We start from the raw sequence: 19975 nt of genomic DNA, 5'->3' as shown, positions 1-19975 counted from the left end.
AGAGACCAAAGAGAGTTTTTAAATTGTTTCATTTCAAAATAAGTTATGTATGTATTCTCACCAATAAATCCACAGCATAGGGGGCTGAAATTGAACCAACATGTGCCCATGTTGAGCATGTACCTAAGGCTGAACCACGAATTTCTGTTGGATATAATTCGGCTGTGTATAGAGTAACAACCGAGTAGGTGGCACTGATGCCAAAGCGACCCAACATAGCAAAGGCAAAAATCCAAAGAGAGTTATCTGAAAGAAAATATGTATTTTTGAAATAAAATCGCAAAGAAATAAGGCAGCCCGCGAACACTGTTTTCTAGAATAGCTTCAAATGTCTGAAATACTCAAGAAATCCAAACCAACAACGCAAAGTCGTTTAACCATCGAAAGTTGTATATTTCTTTCTCGAACTCAGGTATGTGTCACTACTCGTTTGATATTTTCCTGAGTATTGTTAAGCCATGTGAAAATTATCTATGCGTTGTGCCATCATACACGTAATTCGGACTCCAAGATAAAAAGAAGACACATATAATAGAGCTTAATATGGAATCTAACTGTACTCCTTGATAAGAGAGTAGTCTCCACTTGGCGCTTTTGGGATGTCAGCAAGATATATTTTTTATGTATAGGAACTTACCTTGTGGTACAAACATCACCGTTATCAGAGCAATACCCGTTAAGATGAATAACGACATTGTTGTAATTCTACGACCGGTATAACGCAGCATGATAACAGGCAAAATTAATGATGGCAAATCCACCAGACCAGTAATTGCAACATATAAATGACGACTGACATCCATATTGGAAGCATTTAGAGCTAGAGAGGGAGAATTGAACATTAGGAAATCGTATATTCCGAACTATATTTGGTATTTACTTACCGGTAACATAATAGGACAACGATGTAACACAAAACATGAAATACGAAGTGAATATCAATTTGCGAACCTTGGATGTGGCAAATAATTCGATGATATGCTTCAGGGGACCCTCTCTCAATTGTTGCCATTTGGAAACTGTTAGTTCTTCCTCCTATAAAATAAAAGAAAATAAGCAATCATATGAGGCTCGTAACATCTTGTACAATCTTAGATCTAGGACATATACATATGTAGGTCCTCTCCCACACAAAGGTTTAAAAAAATAAAAATCATGAACTTTGATAATTTTACATTTAAACACTTCTCCACCAAAAGTTGCCAATATTTATATATTATATAACTGTACCTCCCTATTTTCGATGTTTTGAGGGTATTGGCAACATTTTTTGATGGAACTACCCAAAATTTGATATTTGAGTCACGAAACTTTCCAAAAAAAAAAAAAAGCTCCTTGCTTTGGTAGAGCCACCACATAACGGTACCTCCCGATTTTCGGTATTTTGAGGGTTTTACGGAACTACCCGTAATGTGACATTTTAGGTTCCCTGCAGTCGCAAAACTTTTCCACCAAAAATTGCCAACATAGGTCACCACTTTGATGTAGTCCTCATATGGGTAGCACCTGATTGGATCGCTGGAATCTTCAAAAACTTCTCCTGTCACTTACGAAAATGACATCTTCGAAAACATATGAAAATGTTTTCACGACGTGTTATGGGTACTTTGCTACTATGTTTTTTACATATGAGTTGTCACTTTGCATATACATTTTGTATGGGAGAAGTGACAACTCATATGCAAAAAACATATCGTGTAAAGTACCCATTAGCGTTCAAAACCAAACTCATAACTTCCGAAGGCTGCGCTAAAAAGCGTTTGTCATGGAAGCCATGCAGTTTGATAGAAAGTTTGGTCTCTCAATTACAATAACTTCGGTATAACTACAGTGGACTCCGCTTTACTGAAACGACAAAAAATCAGCATGTTCGTTTCAGTTATCCGAAGTTTGCGCTTAAGCGGAGTTCGAATAACTGAAATTTTTTCAATAATCCGAACATCGCATAAATGAAATTTTTTCCAGTAATCCGAACTTCGGATAAGTGAAATTTTTTTCAGTAATCCAATCCATAGTATAAAAATAAATAAATTGAAAGATTAATAAATAAATTTAAAGAATCAAAATGATAAAAAATTTAATTCGTTATGAAGGTAGTATGATTCGATCTTTCGACATCGTTTGCAGAATAATGTTGGGTGTGTACATACGAGTATATGGGTTATCTCCAGAATATTCGAATCTTCTGCTATATATATTTTAAAGAGTTTTGTCTAGCAAATCTTTAGCTTCGTCTGTATCAGTAGAACTTTTCCACCATAAACGTTTATTAAATAAATATTCTCTCGCATCTTCCACCTTTCGAGCCAACAATTCGACGGTTTAAAATCAACAATTTGTACAAATCCAGCAAATTCTTGTAATCGACTAAAACCCCGGTTACACTTAACCGGATTAACCCAGTGGCCTTGGATTTCAAATGTCAATTCCATAGCGCAAATGTCAAATAAATCCTCTTGAAGTGGGTTAACCCGGCAAAAAACTCTAGTGTAACCGTACTATAAGGCCTTTTGCATTGTACTGTAGAGTAAACGAACAACATCCAGTAACAATTCGTAAAATTTTTGAGTAAAAGAACACTAGATGACATTATCGATTTATTGAAAAATAGTCTTTTTTCAGTAAAGCGGAGTCATATCAGTGGCAAGTGCATTAATTGACGTTAATGGCATTTCAGTTATCCGATATTTGCAGTTATGCGGAGTTTCACTAATGCGGAGTAAATAGTGAGAAAATGACCTAAAAATCTAACGGTGCGACTTACAGTAAAGCGGAGTCGACTGTATAAGATTCGAAGCATTATAATAAATAAATTCTTAGTCCCAATTTACATTAGGCGAGTTTACTTGCGGCAATTGTCAGTTTATGGGTAAGAGAGGGTGTTGAGAGGCAAAGGGTTACCATATACCTCACCTCTCTCTCCCCCAAACTGACAATTGCCGCAAGTAAACTCGCCTAATGTAAATTGGGACATTCAAATATTAAATTTCTGTCTAAAGCCTTTACCTAATTAACTGCGTGTTGCGTGTGCGTTCAAAAAAAAAAAAAAAAAAAAACAAAATACATGTATTTTGTTTTTGTATTTTTGAACGCACACGCAACACGCAGTTAATTAGGTAAAGGCTTTAAAGACAATAATTATTTCGATTATAAAGGCGAAACATGTAATCAGATCTTTGGAATGCCAATGGGAAACCCTCTATCCCCCACTATAGCACATATCGTCCTAGACGATCTTCTTGATAATGCTGTCGACGAATTGAGTAAAAAGGGAATAACAATCAAATATATTACCAAATACGTAGACGATACTCTCTCTATAATCAAAAAGAAAGATATCAGAGAAATTCTGAATATTTTCAACAATTATCACCCAAAAATTTAATTTATCTACGAAATAGAAAACAACACCATATCATATTTAGACACAACACTAAACCGATGTGGCAACTCAATTTTATTCGATTGGTACCAGAAATATATGGCGTCAGGCAGAATTATGAACTTTCATACTACGCAACCTAAATCTCAAATTATAAACACAGCCAAGAGTTTCATAACAAGAGTATTACAAATAAGTCCCGGTCCACACTAGAGTAAATTTCATTAAAAAATTTCATGAAATTAGGTGTTCTTAGGCCGAATTCCCCATTATAGCAATATCATGATTTTACTCTACTATGGAACTCAATCTAGAGACTCATAATTTCATGTTAACATTTCAGTGAAATTATTCTAGTGTGGCCCGGGACAATAAAACTGATATCACAACTTATTACGGACACCAAACGTAAAATAAGTCAAGAACATGGCAACCCTATCATAGAGGACAATAGCTTTAGCTGTGTTCCAGAACTAAAAAGTTTTTAAAACTTTTACGACTTTTACACATTTTACCCGAAAAACCGTTCCCGTACACAAAAAAGTTGTAAAATGTTCATTTCTCTTTAAACAAAAATGGCGCTGAATGACGCTCTTTTTAAAAACTTTTTACACGACAAATTTGGGCGAGTAAAAAAATAGTAACATGGTTGCCGGAGTCTGATTGGCTGATACGCCGACTTTGACATTTGTTCCAGTTTTTTTTACGTATTTTCCATTTTTCCATTCCCGAACTATTTCAAAAAACTTGTGTGTGACAACAAATTTTTTCCAGTTCTCTCTTTTACGAGTTTTACTATTAAAAAGTACGGGAACGAACCTTTAGTTCCTTTACTTTTTTAATGGTAAGGGTGGTAAAAGAGAAAAGTGTCAAAATTGCTCTCTCATGAACATTTTTACCAGAAAAGTAAAGGAACGGAAAAATGGTAGATCTGGCAGCAATGTCAAAAAGAAACATAAAAAAGATCAATTTTCGTCTTTTATTTCACAGTTTTTAATTTAGTTTTGTCAGTGGTCAACTTTTTCTTCTGTTTTTCGTCCAGTTTCGTCGTTAATCGTCAAACAAAAGTCGAAAAATCAGTTCTGCCATTTTTTACCTGCAGAAATTTTGCTGGTAGCCCGTGGTAGAAGAGAAAGCCAGAAATTGCTTCCAGTTTTGCCACTTTTCGGGGTTAAGGAACGCTTTGCAGGTTAAAAATGGTAAAAATGGTAACCTCAGGTAAGTAAAGGAACACAGCTAATACTAAACGATATTGCAGCCTAAAATACATCCCTGGATTGACGGATAATAGGAACATGAGAAAGACAATACACAAAACAAACAACATATGTTACGCATACCAAGCCAATCATACAATAAACAACATATTTACAAATGTTAAAACTCCAATCAGCAAACAACAACAAAGCAACATCGTTTATCAGGTGGAGTGTAAAGAAGATGACCAACATATGCTCTGTTCCAGAACCTGCAAGAAGCTACTATTTTTTACTACGATAACATTTTTTCCTTTATGTTATCGAAGAAAATAGTAAAAATTAGTAGATTTTTGCAGTACTGGAACAAACCAATAGCTGTGATCTCGTTTACAAAACGATCACTGCCAACAAGGATGGGTGAACATTAGGCATCGGATTTTAGCATGTTTTTTATTTCTTATCCGATTGGACTCAAATTTTGGATCTAGGCGTTTTGAGGGTCAATTTTTCGATATTCGGGGTCATATCAAAAATATGCAAAAAATATGCAAAATATGCAAAAAATATGCTAAATATGCAAGCATTTTTTTGACAAAAATCGTCAATTAAATTTAGAAAATCATCAAAAAAGCATTCTAAATTAAGTTTTTTTACGTTTAACATAGTTTTTTGCAGATTATTATGTTATTGAGACTCTCCAGATATTCCGCCACAGCAATAAATCTAGACTAACAAGACTTAAATCAGTTTTCACAACTTGAGAAAATGTCAAATAACCCAGCATTCCAATTACAACATAATTTGCCTTCTATACAAATGTAGATAGATAATGGAAAAATTTCAAAAACTCAATCAGAAATGTCAAAATCAACATGTCCAAATATGGTGACAGTCTAATCGGCCAAAATTGTCTAGCAAAAAAAAGGAGCTAGAGTTAGTCATCGCTATTTTTCTTTAGATGAAAGCGCAATTTTTTCTAGTTTTTGGAAAAAGGTTCGTTTTTTAGCGCAAAAAGGGAAAAAAGTACTAAAGTACCATTTACTATTCCAGGTTCTGGAATATAACTATAATTAGAGGTATACGTTTTGAATATCCACCTATTAGATTTGAATATATTTTATAGTGTTTAGTCCTATATTTGTGGTCAAAAAGTTTCTTTGGAAAAATGCTCTAACTGCAGCTTTAATATTGATGACATGGTTTTAGTTTAACGCACTAAAAATACATAATTTTATATGCATATTGTATGTATACAACCGCTTAATGCAGAATTGGGAAATGTTCACTCCTCGGCGAAAAGTAATGCATTATTTTTAGATTCACTTTTGCCAGTTTTGTTGAGATGTGTATTTATTATTGTTGTAAAATAATTTCAGCTTAATCTCGGGTTTTGTTGTTTTCAAATTTTTAAAAACAACAAGTTTTATTTAAGTGGGATATAGTTAAAATTGATGCGAAGAACACAAAATTATTAGTGCAAAATTACATCACTCAGAAAAACCACACAATAGCGTGGTAGTGGTAAAATAAGTCAAACCCTTGGAATTATCTTTAACATGGCAAAACCACTCACATATTTCTGCTAGAAAAGCATTTGGAATGCTAAAAAATATAGTTTTTTCATTCCTGCTACAGGAAAACAATTTTGATAACACAGTCGAAAAGAAAATATACAATTAATTAACTTATACCTAACCGTGTACTCGATAATTTGAACTAATTATTACAAATGTTTCGAATTTGGACAGTTGTTTAATGGAGGAGTTGCTGTAAAAACTGTTTCAGAAACATTTAGAAAAAATTATCGAGTACAAAGATATAACACCTTTTATAACACATTAGTCTTGTTGTTTAGGATATAAATAAATATATTAAGAAAAATGTTCGCCGCAATATTGTCATTAAAGTTGCCAAAGGCACTATACACCTAAAAGGCAAAGATTTCAAGGAATCTTAATTTTCAAAAAAATGAAATTTCACACTCGTCCGTGTTTTGCTTACATCCTGATGTATACTTTAAAAACGTCACATTTCTAGCTCTACTTTCACAATCTGATTGGCGTTTTCTGTAATTTGGGAAATTGAGCCTTGTTGCATGGTAAATTGGTAAAAAGTAAGGAAAGGACGTATTTGTTCCTTTCCTTACTTTTTACCGATTTACCAATAAAAATGTCCGGATTGTCGAATAGAAAAATCTCACTATTTTTAACACTTAGAGCACGTAGAGTATTATATAACTACCACGAGTTATTTAATCATAGAAACTAATTTATTTTCTTTACTATTCGTTAATCCGGACAATTTGATAATTCGGACACCGCTAAAACCTGTGGTGTAGGGATTATCGAGATTATACTGTACATATGGGTGCAATATCCAAATCTGAATCGATTCTTACCAAAATAAACAGGGATCGACCTAGGGCCAAAAAATCTCCAATTTTTATGCGAATTGGTCTATAAATGTGACCTGTACTTTGTTTTCAAAAAGACCTGACCAGATGGATAAGTGCGAATCTATGCAGATCATCAAAAGGAACTGTGGGTCTATTTCGTTTCCTTTTGCATGTTGCAAACTCATTCACTAAGACAAAATACCCTTAGGGTATTAAAATATAGTCATGAATACAAATTCCGTGCATAATTTGTTTCCTTTCCCAAATTTCACAATTTTTTTCCATATTTATACTCAAAAAGGGAATATTTTTGTAGATTCGACTTGAATATGCCATCATGAAGCGAATCTAGTAGCTTTCAACTTTTAACAAATATTGATTTTAAAAGAGTTTCACTTTCTAAAATTATTTTCCGTGCGGAAAATTAGGACGGAAATATTCATGATTGCCCTGTATATGTTTTTATATGTTATATGTTTTTAGTAAAATATGAAAGATTTTATGTAATATTCAATATTGCCTTAGTCTTAATTTCTAGCTCATTTGTTATTCTGTCACACAATTTGGCCGAGCAGAAACTATCAACTAATTTGGATACGTTCATTTTGACATTTCTGATTGAGTTTTTGAACAAATTTGTATTAGAAAGCAACTTATGTTGTAATAAGAAGGCTGGGTTATAGGAAATTTTCTAAGTCTTTTAGTCCAGATTTATTGCTGTGGCGGAATAATAATTAATAACATAATAATCTGTTAAGAAATCGAAGTTTAACGACAATAAACTTAATTTAGAACACTTTTTGATGACTTTCCAAATTTAATTTGACGATTTTCGTCAAAAAAATTAGTTGCATATTTTGCATATTTTTTGCATATTTTGCATATTTTTTGCATATTTTGTGCATATGCAAAATATGCAAAAAAATAAAAAATATGAGCCTGTCATTGCATTCAGTTTTCTTCAAAACGAATTTTGGTCCAATCAGAATTTTGATATCTTTATTAATAAAAAATATGCAAAATCCGATGTCTAGTGAACATAAAGCAGATATAGATAAAGGAACACAAAAGACAGCATTAGCTCAACATATTGAGAAAACTGGGCACAAAGCTCGAAAATGTCAAAATATTGGACAAAGAAAATAAAAAAACAAAAGATACACAATCGAAAGTTTACGGATACAGCAAAAAATAAACAAGACGATGAATGTGAAGGAAGACACCAACAACATTAGTATTAGTTACCGAGTTGCAATATAGAAATCTGTGATATAATTTAAGTTGTCTTTAATTAAATATGTATGTATGTGTTGCAATTCATTGTTATATTTCAGAGTGAGGCAGAGAAATTTTTTGGATCTCCCTTGTGCTCTCAATGAGCGTAAATTTGTTGTTGCTCGCAACGTGTTAGCATCTACACCAGAGTGAGGCAGAGAAAATTTTTGGGTCTCTCTTGTGCTCTCAATGAGCGTAAATTTGTTGTTGTTCACAACGTGTTAGCATCTACACAGGCTGTGAGCGATAGCCAATTTACGCTCACTTAGAGCACATTGGCTCTCTTGTGAGTCACAATGCCTTCCATTGTTATATTTGACGAAAACCTTCATGTAAATATGTATATTCAAAATTATTGTAACCCTGGGTTTACACATGCCAGGACAGTTGAGTACATGTATTGATTGTCAAAAACCCAAATCTTGCCTGTGTGACGTAGGCGTCCAGACAAGTGCAAAAACAGTTGCAAAATTATGAATGAAAATTTTTTACAAAAACATCAAAAATTTGTTAAGCCTACTGTCTCTAAAAAAATGATGGACAGCTGGGAGACAAACGACAAATGTATGTATGTGTTAGTAAATCAGAGTTGTATTTGCAGACACTCTGTCTTGTGTAAACGCATAGTAAGTTTATTTATATTGACATGAAGATTTGATTGTAACGTGATGTTTTTTAATTAAATAGACGTATCCCCTGAAGATGTCAACAAAAATTGACGAAACGTCGGGACCATTGAAATGAAAGCGAATTTTTATTTACACAAACAAAATAAAACTAAATTATCTAAAAAACTGTTTGTTTGGCACTTAGGTCCTCCACTTTTCTTATGTATTTATTTTTCTAGAGTCATAGGCTGAAGGTACTTAGCTGTCGGAAAAGCCTGATAATTCGTTTGGAAAATGAATCATGTATTCCGAAGAATTTGTGAATATATATAATCGTGTTTCGCACCTAATGATGTGGTTCACAACGAAAGGAAAATCAAGTCCACAATGGAAATACATATGTATTAAGTGAAAACATATAATTGAGGATTTCAAAAGTAGATTAAAAATTCTACGCCACATGTCATACATACATACATATGTTCCCACAACATCCCCGGAGGGACAAGGGAGACTTCTCTCATATCAATGAGTGCACGCCGATTCATATTGGCTCAATGATATGGGACCTACTTTTTATCGCCGAGTCCGAACGGCGTGTCTTACGACACCACTTGTAGAGAAGTTTTTCATGGCTGAAATACTCAGGAAATGTCGCCAGAATTACTGAGGGGGAATTTTGCCACCGTTGTAAATTTGATGTTGCTTGGCCTGGGATTCGAACCGCAGACCTTCTGAGTGCAAGGCGGACGTGCTAACCATTACGCCACATGCCAGCTATTTCAAATTCCGCTCTGAAAAAACCATTCCACTCTGATCCTGCTAAGTAATTATTTGATTAATGTAATTTTTTATTTCTGTTATCTGTGAAGTATACATATGTACATACATATGCATGTATGTATATACATACCTCCAACAAAATCTGAAATTGATCACAATTTTTTATGTGATGTTTTAATCTTTTGGAATTTTTTTAATAAAAAAAAATCATAATCATCTTCATGTTGTTCTACGTTGTATTTTCGCATCTAATAAAATTTAAACAATTTGGATTTTTGGCGGTCATTTAACCTAATTTGCCATGCATGCCCCTCAAGTTAACCCAAGAAGCCATAATCTAGATTAAACAAGACTTTTGGAAGTTAATAAATTTTGTACAATACTATCGCGTAAGTAGGGCGAATTTGAAAACACTGTGGAACTAAAGCTGAAAACAGAATGAATGATTTGCTGTAACATTTTGAAAACAAGTGGTCTGTTCCAGTACTGCAAGAATCTACTAATTTTTACTATTTTTTCCGATAACATAAAGGAAATAGTGTTATCGTAGTAAAAAATAGTCTTCTTGCAGGTTCTGGAACAGAGCAAAAAATAAAACAACATTTGCTCTGTTCCTTTACGTGCAAGACTCTTCAAGTTTTATCACTTTTTGCACGAAAAGTGTTCCTTTACTTGATGTAATCATACAATTGTTATGGGAGCAGTTCACAACTTTTGCTAATTTTGCCAGTTTTACCATTTTTAAAAGTAAAGGAACAGACCATGATGAAATTATATGGTGGCGTAAAACGACCAGCTGATTGGTTTCAATCTGTCAATTCCTTTCTTATTGTGAATCTTTGTATGAAAACGTAAACAAACATTTTGACATATTGAAGAATTTTCGGTCAAAATAGACTTGTTGTTGTGCTACTTACGTGACCTTATAAATAGATCTTGGAATAGACCAGTTATAACGAAAATGACAACAACACTGAACATCAAAATAATTGAAACAACCCACCATACCATTGGTATCGAAAACGATATTAAATGACTTCCGTCAATAAAATTAGAATGAAATATCAAAAAAGTGTCTAAGAATAGGGAAATAATTTTCCATTCTAATTTTTAACTAAAATGTACTTTACGATTTTGTAAGATCGCTAAGTCCCGGTCCACACTAGTGTGATTTCAGTGGTCCCGGGCCACACTACAGTAATTTCACTGAAATTTTGATATGAAATTATGCGTTTCCAGATCGACGTCCATAGTAGTGTAAAATCATAAAATTGCTGTAGTGGGGAATTCGATTTAAGAACACCTAATTTCATGAATTTTTTTAATGAAATTGCTAGTGTGGACCGGGACTTGAAAAAATTTCATTTCATTTCCCTTATGGCACAATTACCAGGTAGATGCATCAGCCAACAACTACAACAACAACCATTTCAGTACTGTGAAATGTCAAAAATGTTTCCAAAAATAAAGCGATTCACACAATTTTTTGCAACAAAATTTTGTTAGTTTTGTTAAAAATGCATAAAAAATTCAAGATTTTTCTTTTAAATTTTGTGTTTTCAGTTACAACTTTTTTGACAGCTCGCAGTACATCAGCTGGGTCCCTAGATCGAGTTCCATACTAAAGTAGTAGTGGGGAACTCGATCTAAGAACGCTCAATTTCATGAAATTATCTCATTGAAATCGCTCTAGTGTGGGCCGGGACTAAAACAATAGACTTTCATTCAAATCCGTTTTCTATTCAAATAGGCATGAATCATGGTGTAACAAAGAAAGTGATACAATAATACCAACTGATGTCTTCATTTGCTGTCAAAACATATTTTTAATTAAAAATAAATAACAAATATTTCGCTTCTATAAAAAAAATCTGTGTACAACATCTTTGTTTAAACTTCGCGAATAATATGTTAACGTTTTCTTCTAACCTTTGTGGATATTTCGCGCAAAAAAAATTGACAGCAAATGAAGACTACAACCTAACGTCAACTATTGGATCACCTTGTTAAATTCGCCTTGGCATGAATGAAACTTTTCCTAAATTATTCATTCCAATTTCATAAAATATTCTCATTCAAATAAATAATAAAATAAGCAAAAATCTTACAATTTTCTTATCACTGAGAATTGTGGAATCAATGGCCGGCTTCTCAATTTCATAATGACTTGGCTGTTTGAATACGATTTGATAGGCACGATCATAGCGTTTTTGTGTCAAAAGCCAACGTGGTGATTCACTCATCATGCTGGAAAGGAAAAAAAATATTTTTAAAAATGTCCAAAAATTAGTTTTAAAACTAATTCAAAAATCTTACTAGCAATTCAATATCAGTAACATAGCCGGAACTGTTAGCGATAATTGTAAATATCTCCAGTGTTCCCCAATCAAATATGAGGCCAAGGCCATTATCATCATACCAATGGGATAGGAACCTGAAAACACCAATGACATCCAGGAGCGATGTTTAAGGCATATATTTTCCATCACTAAAAAAGAAGAAAATAAATTAAATATACAATTCATTGGGTCGAAATATTTTAAAAATCACTATTCAGAATTACATAAAAATAGTACAGTGGACCAGGCATATAAGAAAACTCTGGCTGACTTCCGAAAGGCCAGTTGCTTTGTATTCGTGCACAAAGATTTAAATACTTACGTACAAGATTTACATAGATTTACATACATGACGTTTTGGAAGTCAGCCTCTTATAGTCGAAGGTCACACTAGAGTGTTTCATTGAAACAATTTCATGAAAACAAGGGTTCCTAGGTCGAATTTCACAGTAGAGTGATATCATAAAGTTGCTGTAGTGGGAACTCGATCTATAAATACCTAAAAGTTTCAATGAAACCACTCTAGTGTGACCTTCGACTTAAGGCCTGCGTACATAAGCTGCCTTGCCTGGTTGCCTTGCTTTTCTGCTTCATTTCTGACATAATAAAAATAGAAGAACAAAGAAGGCCAAGCAAATTTCGAACTGGGTTGCCCTTTTCTTTTTTATTCAAGGTAAGCAGGCGAGGCAGCTTATGTACGCAGGCCTTTAGGAAAAGCACACACACTCATTTAAAAATCATTTCCATCAAACTTCCACATTGCAATAGGAAAATACGCATTTAAGTCGAAATCCACACTAGAATGGTTTCATGAAACAAATTTCATGAAATTATGCGTTCTTAGTCCCGGTCCACACTAGAGTGATTCCATTGAAAAAATTGCATGAAATTATGCGTCTCTAGATCGACTTCCATAGTAGAGTAAAATAATAAAATTGCTGTAGTGGGGAATTCGATTTAAGAACGCCTAATTTCATGAAATTTTTTAATGAAATTAACGCTAGTGTGGACCGGGACTTAGATCGAAGTTACTGTAGTGGGAAACTCGATCTAAGAACATTTAAATCCATGACAATTTGATCCATGACCACACTAATGTCGCAGCAAAAAACTCATTACACTAACCATCCGATTTGTAATGTGTTTTTTTTTTTTTTTGATTTCGACTTAGAGAAGTATGCTTTCCGATTCTTCCTATATGCGTTGTCCACCGTACATTGTTTACAAAAAATTACACTAAAATCGTAATACAAACACATAGCATAAGCAGGATAAAATAAGCCAGATGATGCCGAACCCAAGCCAAAGCGACCAACCAAAAACAATGAATACCACGGTGAAAATGTACAAAATATGCTCGAAACCATGAAAAATACTGCGCCCAAGGTGAATGCTGTCTTACGGCCAAATCTAATGAATGAATACATTGATCAATAGTGATATTATTTCTCAGTCGTTCCATTCGCTACTACTTACCTATCCGACATCATGCCAAAGGAAAATGAACCAAAAAATTTACCCAGCGATACAAATACCTGGGCCGAGGTTCGTTGTATGGCTCGATCGCATACCAACTCCCAATCCGCCACAAATGTACCATCTGGCGAAGAATATTGATAGGATCCTTTGGCTTTGCAGGATATTTCAGTTGGTAAACTTATTTCAGACATTGTTGCAGTATAATTATACGCTTCTTCATAGGACATTTTACTCAACTCTCTATAATCCCAATCCCAGACGGTGCATCCTTTGCTGTTTAGATCTTTGTGAACAATGCTACGTTTTTGTTCCTCCGTCCAGTTGGCCGATTGCAGTTCATCCACTTCGCACCATTGATCTGTGGGCAGATATCCCAACATTGTATAGGAATTGACATGGAAACCATTGAGAATATTTGGCAGGACACAAATGAGAAATAATGACCTGAAATATAAAATAAAGAAAGTGGATGTTGAATACACGTATGGAAGAAATCAAGCAGATTAAAAATATTATGTATATTAAGCTACATTTACATCGACATTGAAAATTTTTGTAATGTATTTTATTAACTGTTTATCTTATCTTGAGATCAGAAGCTCTCCGAGTGACAATAAGCGGGGAGCTATTACTCACTATTTGTAAGGTTTGAGAAATTTGACAACACTACCCCAAGTTGGAAAGAATATATGTATGTACACACTTTGATACGACCAAAATTCGTTCAAATGTTGGGTATCGTAATGTTTTGTCCAAACTTAGTTTAACAGCCAGTTTCTTTATGTCGAAACTCACCCCCAGTTTATGTATTTCGAAACGAAAATGTGTGCGCATGAAACACACCCAAACTTTAGTTTTTGAAATATTATTGCCTTTGCTTTTACTTCAAAACAAAAAAACAAATTTGAAAAACACACTCAAATTTGGTAGTCTTTCTTGCGCATTCATTTTCTTATCGACATACATGAACAGGCTGTAAAATGTGTGCGAATGAAAAAGCCCAAACTTTAGTTTTCGAAATATTTTTACCTTTGCTTTTAGTTCAAACTAGCGGACCCGGCGAACTTCGTCTCGCTATTAAGGAATAAAATTTCATACAAAAACACAATTTTCGATTTTTCCAATTTTCCGACTTTTCCAGAGAGATTTTCCAAAATTTTCTTCCGTAAAGACCTTCTCCTCGAAAATACGAATAACTGACAAAAAATTTTTACAGAAATCGGCCTAGCCGTTCTCATTTTATGAATTACTATACATTTTTTACACCATTTTTATATATATAGATTAAAAAAACAAAATTGAAAAACACACAAAAGTTTCGGCGTTTTTCATTCGCACACATTTTCGTTTCGACATACAGAAACAGACACTAAGTTCAAAGATAGGCCACATCTGTCCACTCCTTCCGGTACCTTCCCCATAGAATTTCAAAAATGTGCGGTAAAATGGTGCGTACCATAACTCTCGAAGAGAGTAATCGAATTGGTCATAACGTTGCATATGGTAATATTACTTCCATGCATAGATCAGGTTTGAATATGGACAAAATAGGTATACGGCTTCGTGTCCTCCCACACAAAATTTTGAAAACGTAAAGTTTAACAGGTCTTCTCGGATAGTTTTGCAATTTGTTTCAACAAATTCTTCTTGCGGGGCCCTGTTACGACTGCGTAATTTTTTGTTGTGTTCAAGTCCATATCTTCTGAGAGAATGGCCCAAAATCTCAAAAAAAGCTTGCCAGTACCAACTAAAGTGGGTAGTACGTTGTACATCGTATTTTTCTTTACAGATTCGGATTATGTCCGAATATTGACTACATCGGACCACTCTACCTCCCACACAAAGTTTAATAAGAGTCCAGATTAAGGACTCACTCGTCTGGAATCGTTTCAAAATTTTGTTCTGTATGCGACCCTAGTTACGACTGTAACATTTTTTGTCGTCCTGTTCATGAGAAATTGGCCCAAAAACTCAAAAGATTGGAGGTATTGTATTTTCTTATTTTCTTTAGGTCCGAGGCTGAGGGTATATCTCTGTCGGCGCAGTTGACTGATACTTTCTAACTCGTTCGTAGTAATACCGACAAGGAAGATGTACATAATCAATCGTATTTGTATTGTTTTTCTGTGTTGGGAGCAGTATATTCCGAAATGCCTGCTCTGAACTCTTTTGGTCCGGGCCGGAACGGGGGAACTCCAAGACCAATTTGGATGTGCTCGATTCGTCACATACGTATCCAACACACTAAAACTTTGGCGAGATGCAATAGATGTCGAAATAGGTTGCATTTCAGAGTTTCTCTGAATTTGTCCATGTAAGGGACTACGACGGGAGACTATGTTTCTGCATGCTGCGAGAACACAGCCTACATTGAGCCATCGTAGTCATCAGAATACGATACTCCTCCGCAGTACTCCCAACAGCAACCGTGAAGGTCTCGGCAGTGCAGGAAATCAAGCTGGGAAGGTCATAACCGACGGGTCTTAGTAGACTATAATGCTCATAACAAGTTGTGGCATTCAATCTTAGGTAATGTCCCGAAGGGTATGTGTTGGCTGAGCAGATTGATAGCTCTACGTTTTGCACGGACAATGAGGACGCATGTACCAGAATTAGCGGAGAGTGTCATAGTTCGCAAGACATAAGCATCGTGTTACATGGTCTGACAAATGATGTCAGCTGGCAACCCGTTATTTATCTTGGGTCAAACCATCTTCCGCCCGATTTCATCACATCTGAATGACGCACTTCCATCAATCATGGCAACGCTAATTGGCTTAGTTTCGGAGAGTTCACCAACCACTGTTTCAGAGAACTGCCCTGAACTTCCTCTGTGCAACCTAAACATCCTTTCTAAGTCGAATACCCGAAGTGAGACCAAATTTCCCAGCAGAGGCGGCGGGACTAGCAAGTGAGCGTCAATGATACGTTGACTGATCCGAAGAGGTACGCAAGTTATTTTAATCGACACATTATCGAGCACCCCGGGTGTGACAGGCGGAAGAGAAGAGTACTGCTTCGCATTATACTTCTTCCTGCCGAGGATGAACCAACACAATTTACAATTTTACAAACCACGAAGGTTTAATTATCCAAAACGTTATGCACTGGCGGTATCTTCATGGTAAAGATGAGACAACTGGATAAGCTTGGAATTTAGTAACTTACGAAAGTTCTCAACCTGTCGCTAGACAGCCGCTTCTTGCCCGATGTCTGGAAAATTGGTGTTGTTACTGAAGTCAGCCAAGAATTCCAACCAGAACAAGTCGTGCAGGACAGTGTTGGTGGCGCCCGACTTACCGAAAGCTTTCGACACTGCCAATCACTCCACGCTGTTTGAGGACATCGAACAGACTATCCTTCTCGTCGTATGGTGAATAGGCATTCGCCACCCAGGCATGTCTGGTGGGATCTTCATGATCTAAAGAGAGGGAGGGTGTAACGATATAAGAGATAACACCTACAGCAGCAAGTATATAAGGTATGTTTGAATAGCATTCACACTAGAGCTGGCAAAAAATCGATGGCACTATCGATAAAATCGATTGTTTTTTTTTTTTAATTAAATATCGATAGATAGATAGTAAAGAAGGCCGAGCAAATTTCGGACTGAGTTGCCCTTTTCTTTTTTATTCTTTTATGAGAAGCAAGCAAGGCAAGCAGGCGAGGCAGCTTATGTACGCAGGCCTTTAGTCCGTAGACACACGTACATATTTTTCGGAAGAGTAAAATGCATTTTTTATTATTTATAAAAATAAAAGCAATTGTTTATTCTGCGTTACATTTCTCTGAACTACTTGTACAATATGTCAAGAAAAGCATTGACATTTTTATCTCCAAATTAATGGTGTTGACAGCTTAACGATAATATCGATAGCCATCGCTATTTTAAAGTATTATATCGAAAATATCTAATGTTGGGAATATCGATTCAAACAGATCCAGTCGCTGATGCCATAACAACTATCGTATGACATCCCCCATCTAACGTAGCTGAAGAAAGGCAGCTGCCATGAGTAGTTTCGATAGAAAACATTCCAATTAGAAGGATTTTGAATTTTGGCATATGAGGGTTCAAATCCGATAATTGTTGGCAATGTGCATTTTTCTCCATATTTTCCCACGACTAACAATTGATCTGTTCCAGAACCTGCAAAAAGCTACTATTTTTTACTACGATAAAATTTTTTCCTTTATGTTATCGAACAAAATAGTAAAAAATAGTAGATTCTTGCAGTACTGGAACATACCATAAAGTTACGGTCGTTATCCCTGCGTTTACAAATGACAGGACAGTTGAGTTCATGTATTGATCGTCAAAAACCCAAAACGTTCCTGTGTGACGTAGGCGTCCAGACAACTGCAAAAACAGTTGTAAAATTATGAATGAAAATCATTGATTCCTTTTCGTTTTCCGTTCACATATTTTGTTTTTGTTTTCAGCACATTTGAATTGTCATCTCACTTCTTTTTGGTATTTCTCTTTTTCAGTGACCACCTCATTAAGGAATTACTCCCTTTTTTAACAAAGCGTTATGTGGAGATTTTATTTCATTTCCTAGTATTTTTTCAAAAAAAGGTTAAAAAGTCTTAACCCTAATCAACATATTACACATAGCTTTTGTAGGTCAATAACGATTTTCAACATTTGGATTGTGGATTAACTTTCTAATAAACTCATGATACAAACATCCTTCCTTTTCATAAATATTTCTAAATTTATGATTTCAAAATATCACAATATCACAACTTCAATCATTAATTAACATAAAATGTAATGACAACTTGTATTAAATTAAACAACTATTTCGCCCACCTTCATATAATTTTTTTATGATTTTTATGTTACACTTTTGAAATTTTCAAAACTTATCTATAAATTTTGTTTAATTATTACTTGACTTTGACCTTATTGCATTAAAACGTCATTTTATTCCCCCAAACAACCACATTTTTTAAATGAAAAAGCGTAGCGTAATGCTAAGTTGAACGTTCGGACACGCTATCTCGTTTTCAAGTGGACATGTCTTGATTGAATTAAAATTATCTATTGAAAGATAAACAAATTGAAATCTAAATTAACATAGAAATATATTATTATTATAATCACTATTTAAATATTCTATGTAATAATGTTTACTAGCAAACAATTATAAAATAAATTAAGTAATTAACTACAGATAGCATTTAATGATTTCTTTGTTCTAATCATAATTGCATTCTGTATTGATTTAAATTATAAATCAATAATAAACATTCTTACATATATAATTTATGTTAATCATATTAAATTATTTACAATGCACAACTCCAGATTGAGATTGGCTTCAGGATTTTGTGAAGAATTTAATATGTATGTAAATACCTATTCCACAAGTTTGTGGTGATCATATAGACATAGTCCACTAAGGTAAACATAAACTATTTTTAACCCATATTAGTTTTCCCTTCGATTATAGACAAATACGAAAATACAAATACGAAATACAAACATAGCCAGAAATACATTTCGTCATCGTTTGGGGCGGGGAACAATGGACAACATTTGAATTTTGTCACTAAAACAGAAATAAAAATTTATAAAAATAAAATTATCATTTCTGTCCACATCGGTGGTGGGGGAAATACTACAAAGTTCCATCGAATCTAGTTTTCACTTTCACTCACATGTTATACCCCAATACATCCACAAGTGGGCTATTCCAAACACATCTAAACGCGCCTAATGAAGTGCAACTAATTAGCCTACTGAATTACATCAATGTTTTTGTATAACATTGAACTTGTAGTACGTCAAAAAAGAAATCATGGACTCGGATTTTGTGTGCGTTCGTTGCATGTCAGTAGCACATTCATTCACTTTGGGGAAGTAGGAAAATTAATACAACCAAAACAAATTAGTCTTACTTAAATGTTTCTATTCTTGACATTTGCGAGATTTAATTGTTCACTAATTAAGATATTTTGATTTTGTCATTATAATGCATGCCCAATTGACAAAAATAAACTACACGTAAAGTCGCGAAGAATTCATATTCTAAACGTAGCACTGTTGTGTAAAGATAATATACTCGGAATAGTCTAATAGTACGGTGGATTTCATTTGACGTTTAAGCAATGGAATTGACAGTTGAAATCGAGTGAATTTCATAAATATAAACTTATGTTTGGTTTACATTTACGAAATCCAATCCAAACGTCAAATTAAAACTAATCCCAAATCCATTGGATTTCATTTGACGTTTACGCAATGGAATTGACAGTTGAAAGGATTTCGTAAATGTAAACTTACTATTACTATTAAACATAAAACAAGTGTCTTATACGACATTTATTTGACAGATATTCAATGGAATTGACAAACGTTGCCTATAATAAGAAACCCTTAATAATTAATAATCGCCTTTTAGAATCTTCAAATTTTGGTACTATTCTATATTTACGACTTACGTCTAACCTTGGTTCATCTAAGTTTCTCATAAAATTTAAGATATACAAACAATGTACTCTCAATT

General features: G+C 34.3%; 1 protein-coding gene across 1 annotated transcript in view; it reads right to left on the bottom strand.

Moving 5' to 3' along the window:
- LOC141390063 (organic cation transporter protein) overlaps nt 1-19975 on the bottom strand; it is a 39721-nt gene that overhangs the window by 549 nt on the left and 19197 nt on the right. Inside the window, exons 2-8 of the mRNA XM_073962515.1 lie at nt 13458-13904; nt 13237-13391; nt 11959-12130; nt 11751-11889; nt 885-1035; nt 638-820; nt 62-246 (exon numbers count right to left, since the gene is read on the bottom strand). Of these exons, the coding sequence (XP_073818616.1) occupies nt 62-246; nt 638-820; nt 885-1035; nt 11751-11889; nt 11959-12130; nt 13237-13391; nt 13458-13904 (1432 nt within the window). The remainder of the gene's footprint in view (nt 1-61; nt 247-637; nt 821-884; nt 1036-11750; nt 11890-11958; nt 12131-13236; nt 13392-13457; nt 13905-19975) is intronic.

This window comes from Musca autumnalis, unplaced genomic scaffold, assembly GCF_047663935.1.
Source record: "Musca autumnalis isolate F117 unplaced genomic scaffold, ASM4766393v1 scaffold_1, whole genome shotgun sequence".
In the NCBI taxonomy this organism is placed as follows: domain Eukaryota; kingdom Metazoa; phylum Arthropoda; class Insecta; order Diptera; family Muscidae; genus Musca; species Musca autumnalis.
This window is presented reverse-complemented; position numbering and strand designations above follow the sequence as displayed.